The sequence below is a fragment of the Mytilus trossulus genome, chromosome 2, assembly GCF_036588685.1.
Source record: "Mytilus trossulus isolate FHL-02 chromosome 2, PNRI_Mtr1.1.1.hap1, whole genome shotgun sequence".
NCBI lineage: Eukaryota > Metazoa > Mollusca > Bivalvia > Mytilida > Mytilidae > Mytilus > Mytilus trossulus.
In genome coordinates this window covers 22,627,334-22,640,162 of record NC_086374.1, presented here as the reverse complement: position 1 = coordinate 22,640,162, position 12,829 = coordinate 22,627,334, and the positions used below count along the sequence as shown (strand labels likewise).

At 32.7% G+C, this 12,829-nt stretch overlaps 1 protein-coding gene across 1 annotated transcript in view; it reads right to left on the bottom strand.

Annotated features, from left to right (window-relative positions):
- The window catches only part of LOC134705664 (uncharacterized), a 34,383-nt gene that overhangs the window by 2,582 nt on the left and 18,972 nt on the right, over positions 1–12,829 (bottom strand). The window contains exons 16-22 of the mRNA XM_063564384.1: positions 12,516–12,700; positions 10,507–10,674; positions 9,606–9,702; positions 7,119–7,211; positions 3,975–4,143; positions 2,065–2,144; positions 804–911 (exon numbers count right to left, since the gene is read on the bottom strand). Coding sequence (XP_063420454.1) covers positions 804–911; positions 2,065–2,144; positions 3,975–4,143; positions 7,119–7,211; positions 9,606–9,702; positions 10,507–10,674; positions 12,516–12,700 — 900 coding nt within the window. The remainder of the gene's footprint in view (positions 1–803; positions 912–2,064; positions 2,145–3,974; positions 4,144–7,118; positions 7,212–9,605; positions 9,703–10,506; positions 10,675–12,515; positions 12,701–12,829) is intronic.

The window sequence follows — 12,829 nt, the reverse complement described above, 5'->3', positions numbered from 1 at the left end:
TAGTAAGTGTTTGTGCATTTTACATTTGTCACAGAGTGCGGTTTTCAAGTTTACATAAAATACTCAATCATTTTCAAAAGACCCTTATGTGTTTCAGATATTGTTTTTTTCACAGATGACCAAAGATAATGTTCCATCTGCAAGGCCACCAACCCCAGCCTCTGCATCGATTATAACGTCACTGAATACGACGTATCACCAGATATGTTTTACTTGCTGTGAACAACACGACAGGTGGAACAATACCTGAATATCCGTCTACTTTATCACCTTTGTTTCCCCTAGTTCTTTTAATGAGCAAAAGATGTTGTTGTTTTTGCTTTTGTTTTTATTCTGTTCTGCTTTTAATAATTGTGTCGTCGTCTCTATCGATATCAGTCTTGTGTATCCACACTACCAGATTTCGTAAATTTCTATGAGCTCTATAGAAATACATTTACCAATAGGCTTTGTATCTGATATTTCTTAAACATTCGCTTTCATTTAATGATTAACACCTCGAGTATTTTAAATTGGTCTCACTTGTTAAAGAGGAATGGCTTCCTGGGAATACAAATCCAATTGTGTGTGTTAGTGTTGCTCAATCATTTTTTTTGTATATTTTTTATGAACTATTGTTTGACTTTTCGTTCGAATTTGTTTTTTTCATTGTCTTGCATATTTGTTTTCTTATTGTAATGTTTGAGATTTTTTTTTTTTTATATTTATTAGACATTGAAAGTTGTGGTATGCGTGCCAATGAGACAACTCCCCATATCACCCTTTTATTTTATTAATGATTTATGGTATTACGTTATATTTACCCATCAAACATTGACATTGGAGCATTCCATGTTGTTGCCATAACTCCCGTTGTTACCCATGTTCCAATTAAAAAAGCTAATAGTACAGCAAATCCAGCTAGTTGAAAACTAAATACAAATGATGTAAATAAGAAGACGGTTAAATTTGACATTTTCAATACTAATTCCGAAAAAAAAGTCTTATATATTACCGTTGCTCATCATACTTTATCACATTATTAAAACAAAGTCATCAATACGGCTCTATACTGGTCTGATCATGCTAGATCTACAAAAAGGTTTCGATACAGTCATTTTTGCTACTTTCTACTATAAAATACAAAAAAGGGTACAAAATCTATAGAATGATTAAAATTAGTATGCAAATCCGACCCGGATTAAAAAACACTTAGTCATGTAAGTACATGAAATGTGTATGAGACTTATGTCATACCAAGATTGAAATTTCTAGACCATAACACTGTTTTTAAATTTGATTTTAAAGAACTTAGGATTTACAGAAAAAGCATGATTTTTTCTAAAAACATCTTTTTTTTTGTCATGTCGGTAAGACAAAGTATTTGAAGATCGCGTAAATATTAAACATTAAAGTTCAATTAAAGTTGTCATTTTCAAGTTTTGGAAATCATAAGTGTATCCGAAGATTTAATAGATAAAACAAAGTTCTTGCGAAGATTGAAAACAAAATGAGTTATCTCGGAGTTCTAGAATTTTTACATGTGCAATAATGATTAACCATAGATCACATTCAGACTATGACATTTCAGATTTACTTTAAAATATGTTTCTACCACACATTTCGACAATATTAAAGGAATATTTTTTTCGTGAGAATATTAAAAATGCCCAATAACATATTTCTATAACTATATTCACACGTTTTAAAAGTACCCCATAATTGGTCAATTTGAATTTACTCCAAACATAAAATAAAGTGGTTTTTAACAAGAAAATATAAGTAAAATAAATAGTTATCAAAGGTAGCAGGATTATAAAACGAGAGAAAAACTGTGGGGTTGACAAAGTTTACCACTTTAAATTCTTAACTTACACGAATGCAATAACATCACAAATTCATATAATATTTCTTGTTGTGTATAAATGGTAAACAAACATATACGACAAATGAACACACATACACACATGTAAGTTTCATTTATATTGTCTGTTACAAAGCATATTTGTAATAAAAGTTGTGTGTGCCCTTGAGTTGATCAATTTCTTTTTTCACTTCAACAATCTAGTTAATTGATATACTTACAAATACAGCGGAATGAGTATTAAAGGACTAAGTACAAAAAACTGCATATCATTAGCTAAGTACCAAGCCCATTGAAAGCACTAAAAAATAAAATTTTAACAATAACGAATGCGTTAACATATTATATATGTGTATTTCAGTAAATATGGTTTCTTCTGATATGATAATAAACCAAGACTGTAGTATCTATTTCCGAGTTAGTATTAAGTATTTATGTATTAGGACTTTCACCAAAGGAAATGCCTGTGCCAAGTTAGGAATATGACAGTTTCTTTCCATTCGGTTTATGTGATTGCGCTTTTAATTTTGCCAATTGATAAAGGACTTTCTGTTTTGAATTTTTCTTAAAGTAAAGTATTTTTGTCATTCTATTTTTCTTTGTTTGAGATGTAATTGTATATTGGTAAACGCCACTAAATTCATGGCAAAAACCCTTAGACGGTTTAATGTAAAGATGTCACATTCAGTTTGTCAAATGTTGTGCATGCGTGTATATTTGATTAAAACATTAAAAACGTTTTCATGAGAATGGGATACCACATCTTAATGTTAATGGTGGTGTTGTTAATTAATCCCGTAAAATAAAAGACGATCCATGTAAACTTATTGGTCATTTGAAATTTATTCAAAGGTTTCAATTCAAAACAGTAGCATAATCTTTAAATATCGGTTCCTATGATACATTAATGTTTGTTTTTTGCAAAATTAAAACATAAATGAATATATGCTGTTATATATTTACAGTTATGAGAACTCATGATACTACCTGCTGTCGATACTGTGCGTTTCTCATTCTGTTTGTGAAATTGTTACCTTAAATACGATGGAAGTATACTGGTTGATACTTTAGTCGAGCTAGTATTCAGAAACTGCTCATATTTTGGTGCTTTGTGTCTTTTGTTTTTATGTTAGTTGCTTTTGTGCCTTGTATCGATATTTTTTGTTTGCAACTGATGTTTGATATTTATTTATATATTGTGCTATTACACCACTGTCCGGTTTAGGAGAAAGATGAGCGCTCACAAACATATCTGTTCCCGCTTCATTATGTATGTGCCTGTCACAAGTCCGGAGCTTGTTGTTTCATTAGTCTCATATTAGTTCTTCGCAAATTGTTATGTTATAAATTAAGCTTTTAGTTCATCGTTTCAATTGTTTCACATTTTTTATGTCGGGGCTTCCAAAACAAACTATATAGACGGCGTGAACAAAGTTGATGGGAACTGTTAATTGCTCTATAAAAAGTAGCTTTATACAACCGTGTTAAACATATGTTTTAAATGGGCAGTTTTTTTTAATGATAAAATTATTAAAGCTAGCCATTCAAATCCACATAAATGACATAATTAAAAGGGTTATCAAAATTAAATCTTTAAAATATGAATTGAACATGGAGAAAACGGCAACAATATGTGAAACCTGTAACAATAAATAAGCGTAAATAATTTTTTTTACCTAAAATTAAACGTATATTCCCGCATTTTCGTTCAACATATTTTTTCGGATTCGGACTATCACGTCATACGAACTTCACAAAACAAAATCCACAAAAAAAACGGCCATGGTGAATGCGTTTGGAATGTAGTTTATTATGTGTAAGAAGTAGTAATTTGGAATGATTAATATTAGAAAATGGAAGAATTGGTAAAAAAAATTATGTACTTGCTATTTTCTTATTTCGAAATGACTTGAACACCTGATTTTTTTTTTAAATGTCCAGCTATTATGTTACAGCTTTATGCAGGCCGTCATAGTATTTGTGTCTTATGTTGTTATAGGCCGTACATCCTTCTCATCTCCTCAGTTGGGCATTTAATTTATTCTTGTATAATAACATTTTGATTTTTTTTTAAACAAACACTCCTTGTTCCGATGTTATAGTAATATGAACTATGAATTGTAAAACATACCGAATCTTCTGGTTTTTCAAAAAAGTTGTTGATGTACAGCAGATTATAGTACCAAGATGTTTTACAGTAATTATACTCAGATCCGTCTTTTACCCATACCGGACCACTACCGGTATATGGAAATAATGAAACATAAACCATCAATACCAACATGTATGGAGGGGTTAATCTGAAAAATAGGAAAAGATACACAATAAATACCAACATGTATGGAGGGGTTAATCTGGAAAATAGTAAAATCATACGCCATCAATACCAACATGTACGGAGGGGTTAATCTGGAAAATAGTAAAAGCATGCACCATCAATACCAACATATCTGAAGGGGTTAATCCGGAAAATAGTTAAATCATACACCAGTAATACCAATATGTAAGGAGGGGTTAATATGGAAAATATTAAATAATGCAACATCAATACCAATATGTATGAAGGGGTTAATCTGGAAAATAGTAAAATCATACGCCATCAATACCAACATGTACGGAGGGGTTAATCTGGAAAATAGTAAAAGCATGCACCATCAATACCAACATATCAGAAGGGGTTAATCCGGAAAATAGTTAAATCATACACCAGTAATACCAATATGTAAGGAGGGGTTAATATGGAAAATATTAAATAATGCAACATCAATACCAATATGTATGAAGGGGTTAATCTGGTAAATAGTAAAAGCATACACCATCAATATCAAGTTGTATGGAGGGGTTAATCTCGAAAATAGTTCAATCATGCAACATCAATACCAATATATATGGAGGGATTAATCTGGAAAATAGTAAAATTTTAAGCCATTCAAACCAACATGTATGGAGGGGTTAATCTGAAAAATTGTTAAATCATGCAACATCAATACCAACATGTATGAAGGGGTTAATCTGGAAAAAAGTTAAATCATACAACATCAATACCAATATGTATGGAGGGGTTAATCTGGAATATAGATAAATCATGCAACATCAATACCAAAATGTATGGAGGGGGAAATCTAGAAAATAGTAAAAAAAAAATACACCATCAATACCAACATGTATGTAGGGGTTAATCTTGAAAAAAGTTAAATCATGCAACATCAATACCAACATTTATGGGGGGGGGGGTCTAGAAAATAGTTAAATCATACACCATCAATACCAACATGTATGAAGGGGTTAATCTGGAAAATAGTAAAATCATAAACCATCAATACCAACATATATGAAGGGGTTAATCTGGAAAAAAGTTAAATCAAGCAACATCAATACCAATATGTATGGAGGGGTTAATCTGGAAAATAGTAAAATTATACGCCATCAATACCAACATGTATGGAGGGGTTAATCTGAAAAATAGTTAAATCATGCAAAATCGATACCAACATGTATGAAGGGGTAATCTGGAAAATAGTTAAATCGTGCAACATCAATACCAATATGTATGGAGGGGTTAATCTGGAAAATAGTTTAATCATGCAAAATCAATACCAACATGTATTGGGGGAAATCTAGAAAATAGTAAAATAATACACCATCGATACCAACATGTATGGAGGGGTTAATCTGAAAAATAGTTAAATCATGCAACATTAATACCAATATGTATGGAGGGGTTTATCTGTAAAAAAAAGTAAAATAATTCACAATCAATACCAACATGTATGGAGGGGTTATCTGGAAAATAGTTAAATCACACAACATCAATACCAATATGTATGGAGGGGATGATCTGAAAATTATAAACATCATCAATATCAACATGTATGGAGGGGGTTATCTGGAAAATAGTTACATGATGCAACATCAATACCAATATCTATGGAGGGGGATGATCTGGAAATTATAAACATCAGACACCATCAATACCAATATGCATGTCGGGGTATTCTGTAAAATAGTAAAATAGTTCACCATCAAAATCAACATTTAGGGAAAGGGTTAATCAGGATTATAGTAAAATCATCCACCATCAATACCAACAGGTCTGGATATGTTGATGTTAACACAGTCGGAAACCAGGTTGAAATAGAACAAAAGAATCGAAGCTCTTTATTAGAGAATGCGAAAAAATACTACTGTATAGTTTACTATAGTGACAAAATTTTTAAAAGCTATTAATAGAAACAAACAAAATTGCAATTTTCTTTTCAATTACGAGGTGTTTTATCTTAAAAACACTATTTGCATAAGTTTTCAATTTATCTAGTACATAGTTAAGCAGAACAATTAGATATCAAGTCGACGACATGGGTATTTTTCAAGTTGGATGATGAAAATGCATAACCTCCGATTTTTTTGAAAAAATTACCACGGACGAAAAACATATCAATCTATTAGTTCAGTGATTTTCGTGTCTGCCCTTCCATTATGTGACTGAAGAAAAAATTACAAAAAATGGGTAACAATTGTATCGAAAAGAGAAAATCGAGTGCACCTTTTTATGTTAGGGCATGTTTGAGTTGAGTATTTTGTCTTAATATCGTACAAAGTAAGAATATTTCATACATCGTCTTGCAAATATATGATCGCTGCAATTTAGGGAGTAATTACCTGTTTTCCGATGATTTAGTCATGCATAGAGAGTATTTTAACAGTAAACTTTCCCTGAAAATTGCACCTATTAAAATCTTGAATTTACTTATTACCTTTGATCGTGCTTGACTAACTACCAGGGTGTCATACCACAGAGAAGGTAATTTGTCAAAAATTTAAATTCTTCAGGCAAAAGTCGGAAATACGAAAAATATTTTAAACAGTGCATTGCACAGGTAAACAAATTCGGCTTGAAAACTTTGAAAATCATTTGACCTGACAAAATGTTTGAAAAGAATTTTTTAAAATTGCGGTGGAAATGTCTAAGATAGTGAATATTACTAACTTTTCAGAGAGGTTCGGATTAAAATAAAAGTTTATTACAAAAGGCAAAGAACGGCCAAAAAACCGGTTTATTCTGATTTCATATATCTGTATTAAAATCTGTACCACAATCTTCTTTGAACATTGCATATTATGATACTATTGTGTTTTTTGCACTTTCTATAATGCTAATGTTTGAAAGCAATCATAGTTACAAAGCCTTCTATTAACATCTTCATATATTTAGGAGTCTTATTGTATTACATTGAAACAGAAAATACATATCTCTAAATTTTAAACTTGGTCTTACCTCCAAAATCTATGAAAATAAAACATTCCCCAGTTTAATTTTCCACGTTTTTTCGCCATTTCTTTCATCACAAGGTATGTCAATAACAGGCCACTGTAGAATGAAAATTGCAAATAAAACAAAACAATCAATATTTAAAGTATATGTCAGTTATCTATTAATTTTAGAGAATAAATCTAATTGTTTGTACTCTACACTGGAACATTTTAGCCGTGTGTTTCCAAATTAATTTTAACCTTGACTATTATTTCATATGTTGTTACCAGATAAACAGTAAAATCACAACAAAAACTAGAGGCTCTAAAGAGCCTGTGTCGCTCACCTTGGTCTATGTGCATATTAAACAAAGGACACAAATGGATTCATGACAAAATTGTATTTTGGTGATGGTGATGTGTTTGAAGTTCTTACTTTACTGAACGTTCTTGCTTCTTACAATTATATCTATAATGAACCTTGCCCATTAGTAACAGAGAAAAATATTTGGTAAAATTTTACATAAATTTACCGAATTAATGAAAATTGTTAAAAATTGACTATAAAGGGCAATAACTCCTTAAGGGGTCAATTGACCATTTAGGTCATGTTGACTTATTTGTAGATCTTACTTTGCTGAACATTATTGCTGTTTACAGTTTATCTCTATCTATAATAGTATTCAAGATAATAACGAAAAACGGCAAAATTTCTTTAAAAATTACCAATTGGAGGGCAGCAAGCCAACAACCGATTGTCCAATTCATGTGAAAATTTCAGGGCAAATAGATATTGACTTGATTAACATATTAACTTCTTGTCAGATTTGCTCTAAATGCTTTGGTTTCAGAGTTATAAGCCAAAATCTACATTTTACCCCTGTTCTATTTTTAGCCGTGGCGTCCATCTTGGTTGAATGGCCAGGTCATCGGACACAATTTTCAAACTAGATACCCCGAAGATGATTGTGGCCAAGTTTGGATTAATTTGGCTCAGTAGTTTCAGAGGAGAATATTTTTGTAAAAGATTACTTAGATTTATGAAAAATGGTTAAAAGTTGACTATAAAGGACAATAACTCCTAAAGGGGTCAACTGACCATTTCGGTCATGTTGACTTATTTGTAAATCTAACTTTGCTGAACATTATTGATGTTTACAGTTTATTTCTATCTATAATAATATTCAAGATAATAACCAAAAACAGCAAAATTTCCTCAAAATTACCAATTCAGGGGCAGCAACCCAACAACAGGTTGACCGATTCATCTGAAAATTTCAGGGCAGATAGATCTTGACCTGATAAACATTTTTATCCCATGTCAAATTTCCTCAAAATGCTTTGGTTTTTGAGTTATAAGCCAAAAACTGCATTTTACCCCTATGTTCTATTTTTAGCCGTGGCGGCCATCTTGGTTGGTTGACCGGGTCACGCCACACATTTTTTAAACTAGATACCCCAAAGATGATTGTGGCCAAGTTTGGATTAATTTGGCTCAGTAGTTTCAGAGGAGAAGATTTTTGTAAAAGATTACTTAGATTTATGAAAAATGGTTAAAAATTGTCTATAAAGGGCAATAACTCCTAAAGGGGTCAACTGACCATTTCGGTCATGTTGACTTATTTGTAAATCTAACTTTGCTGAACATTATTGCTGTCTACAGTTTATCTCTATCTATAATAATATTCAAGATAATAACCAAAAACAGCAAAATTTCCTCAAAATTACCAATTCAGGGGCAGCAACCCAACAACAGGTTGACCGATTCATCTGAAAATTTTAGGGCAGATAGATCTTGACCTGATAAACATTTTTACCATGTCAGATTTCCTCTAAATGCTTTGGTTTTTGAGTTATAAGCCAAAAACTGCATTTTACCCCTATGTTCTATTTTTAGCCGTGGCGGCCATCTTGGTTGGATGACCGGGTCACGCCACACATTTTTTAAACTAGATACCCCAATGATGATTGTGGCCAAGTTTGGTTTGATTTGGCCCAGTAGTTTCAGAGGAGAAGATTTTTGTAAAAGCTAACGCCGGACGACGACGGACGACGGACGACGGACGACGGACGCCGGACGCCAAGTGATGAGAAAAGCTCACTTGGCCCTTTGGGCCAGGTGAGCTAAAAAGGAAAGTCCCAAAATCAAACGGCAAAATCAGAAGCCGAAACACATCAACCGAATGGATATTATTGATTTGGTGCAAGCATTTGCATAATGCATTTTTCTTTTAGTCTTGTCCAAATTTAGACTGTAATGGTTTACTTTCAGAAATTGTGACTTGGATGGGGAGTTGTCTAATTGGCATTTATACCACACCTTTTAGATACAATTCAAAATTGTAACATCTCCAGATGCTTATAATTTCCCTTTATTCTTAATGAAATTTAAGTTTCAATTTGTCGTTTCTTGTGCATCCGTCATTGAGTATTATCCTTACAACAATTCAGATAAACATATGAGGAAAAGAAGCTGTTTTCATTAACCATTACTATCTATTTAATTGTTTACCTCAAAACAAAAAAGGTGTCCACTGATACAAGAGCGTTACTAACAGCAGGAAAGGTAACTCTTTTCATCATTTCAGGCAGAAATGTACCCACGTTATCTGTTAATAAAAATACCCAGTATAAGTATTTAAAGTAAACACAAAATAATCAATAATTTATCGTTCCCAACTGTCTTTCGTTGCTGTACCACAATTACATGACCAGTTTATTGTATGCATATGCATAAGAAGTAGTTAACTTGAACATGTCTGTTGCTATATAAACTCGTCAAAGTTTCAGGTATTGAAAATTTTTCTTGCTCGTCTAACAAAATACACATTACTGATGCTCGAATTAAAGAATGCTAAAAGTCTTGATTTTGAAAGTAAAGAAGTTTCGGTAATGTCACCGGTTTGTTTTACGTAGCTCATACGGTTATTGATTTAAAAGAGTAAAAATTACTAAAGTTTTGACACTTTGTCACATTTTTCTTAAGGTATTTTATATTATCATTTTACAACTGAGATGAATGAGGTCTTTTTTATATTATGTTACGCATTTTCATCTCTTTCAAGAAATAGAATTGAATGCATGAATCGTGTCCAAATTCTTACTTTGTGCACCTAATTTCTGTGTCCACGCTGTTTGTTCAATTGTACGGCGATTTTTCTGGCCTTTTTATGCTAATGACATATTTATATTAATCAATTGAACTCTGGTTTGAAAAATTGTTGCAACTGCTTTAATTTGCAGTCATATACATTTTGTTTTATATTTCTTGTTCCTAAAGATTATAAACTGTTTTGATATATCTATATATAAGTTTTAAAAAACACTAATTCTTGGTTGTACAAATACATTTGACGACGTATTTTATGATGTTATACTATATTTCTAACTTCCTATCAATTTTGTTTTCTTACCAACATCAGAAAGTACAAATATATATGAGTGTCCAAGTATAACCCAAGTCATGGATATAAATCTGATTCCATTGATAGCTGTCAGTGAACCTTCAGGCTGATGCGTACTAAGAAGTTTTGAACCATTAGTATATACAGAAAAGGCTAGCAGGATTTTTCCAAATATTCCTGAAATTGCAAATAGTAGTAACATTTTAGTTATAGACATTTTTTTATTTTCAGACGTATACAAAGTTACATTTGGACATATACAGTTTTAAAGAAAAAACTCAAAATATGTATTATGACAAAACGCTATATACCAATTGCAACTTAAATCTAAGAGAATTAATTTATATTTAATACAACATGATAATGAAATCTGTTTTATATGATCATGCCTTCTTTAAAATAGGTAGTATGTGTTAAGCAAGAAAATGAAAGTGGAAATTAACATTTTGAACACAAATGTTAGTCATAACTGATTGATATATGGCGCTAATATCAGTCATACCTTAGGTAATTGACACAAATGATAGCCATATATGAATAATAACTAATAAATACGTTAGCCATACATGATTGTTATTTGATTGATAATGGACACACATGTCAGCCATACCGGGTTGATTATTGACACACATGTTAGCCATAACGGGATGATTATTGACACACATGTTAGCCATACCGGGTTGATTATTGACACACATGTTAGCCATACCGGGTTGATTATTGACACACATGTTAGCCATAACGGGTTGATTATTGACACGCATGTTAGCCAAACCTGGTTGATAATGGACACACATGTTAGCCATACCGGGTTGATTATTGACACGCATGTTAGCCATACCGGGTTGATTATTGACACGCATGTTAGCCATACCGGGTTGATTATTGACACACATGTTAGCCATACCGGGTTGATTATTGACACGCATGTTAGCCATTTCGGGTTGATTATTGACACACATGTTAGCCATACCGGGTTGATTATTGACACGCATGTTAGCCATATCGGGTTGATTATTGACACACATGTTAGCCATACCGGGTTGATTATTGACACGCATGTTAGCCATACCGGGTTAATTATTGACACGCATGTTAGCCATACCGGGTTGATTATTGACACGCATGTTAGCCATACCGGGTTGATTATTGACACACATGTTAGCCATACCGGGTTGATTATTGACACACATGTTAGCCAAACCTGGTTGAAAAAGGACATACATGTTAGCCATACCTGGTTGATATTGACAGAAATGTACGCCATACCCGGTTGATAATTGACACAGGTGTTAGCATTACCCGGTTGATAATTGACACAAAGTTCGCAATACCCACTTGAAAATTGACACAAATGTCAGCCATACATGCTTGATAATGTTCACTAATGTCAGCGATACCTGGTTGATAATGGACACACATGTTAGCCATACCTGGTTGATAATGGACACACATGTTGGCCATACCTGGTTAATAATGAACACACATGTTAGCCATATCTGTTTGATAATGGACACACATGTCAGCCATACCTGGTTGATAATGAACACATATGTAAGCCATTCCTGGTTGATAATAAACACACATGTTGGCCATATCTGGTTGATAATGGACACACATGTTAGCCATACCTGGTTGATAATGGACACACACGTTAGCCATACTTGGTTGATAATGGACACACAAGTTAGCCATATCTGGTTGATAATGGACACACATGTTAGCCATACCTGGTTGATAATGGACACACATGTTAGCCATACTTGGTTGATAATGGACACACATGTTAGCCATACTTGGTTGATAATAGACACACATGTAAGCCATATCTGGTTGATAATGGACACACATGTTAGCCATATCTGGTTGATAATGGACACATATGTTAGCCATACTTGATTGACACGTTTGAGCCATACCTGGTTGATAATGGACACACATGTTAGCCTTACCTAATTGATAACTGACGCAAATGTAAGCCATACCTAATTGATATTGGACACAAATGTTACGCATACCTGGTTGATATTGTACTATTTGATCACTATCTGTGAGTAATGGGATTTTCTCGTTTGCCTCAACTGCAACTATTTCATCGGGTCCCTTTTGCTTTGCGGCCTGTTGCCACTTAGGCCACTGTATTAATGCTATATCGTATGCAGTACCAGCTGTCATTATGGTTATGAAGAAGGATATTACCACGCTAAAAATAAGTAGAAGAACTTTTTGTTGAAATACACACATTTGTTTGAAAATACCCTTTATCATCGTTGTTTTTATTATCGTTCCACAAATCACACCATTTGTATATTTGAGCAAAAGTAGGGTTACG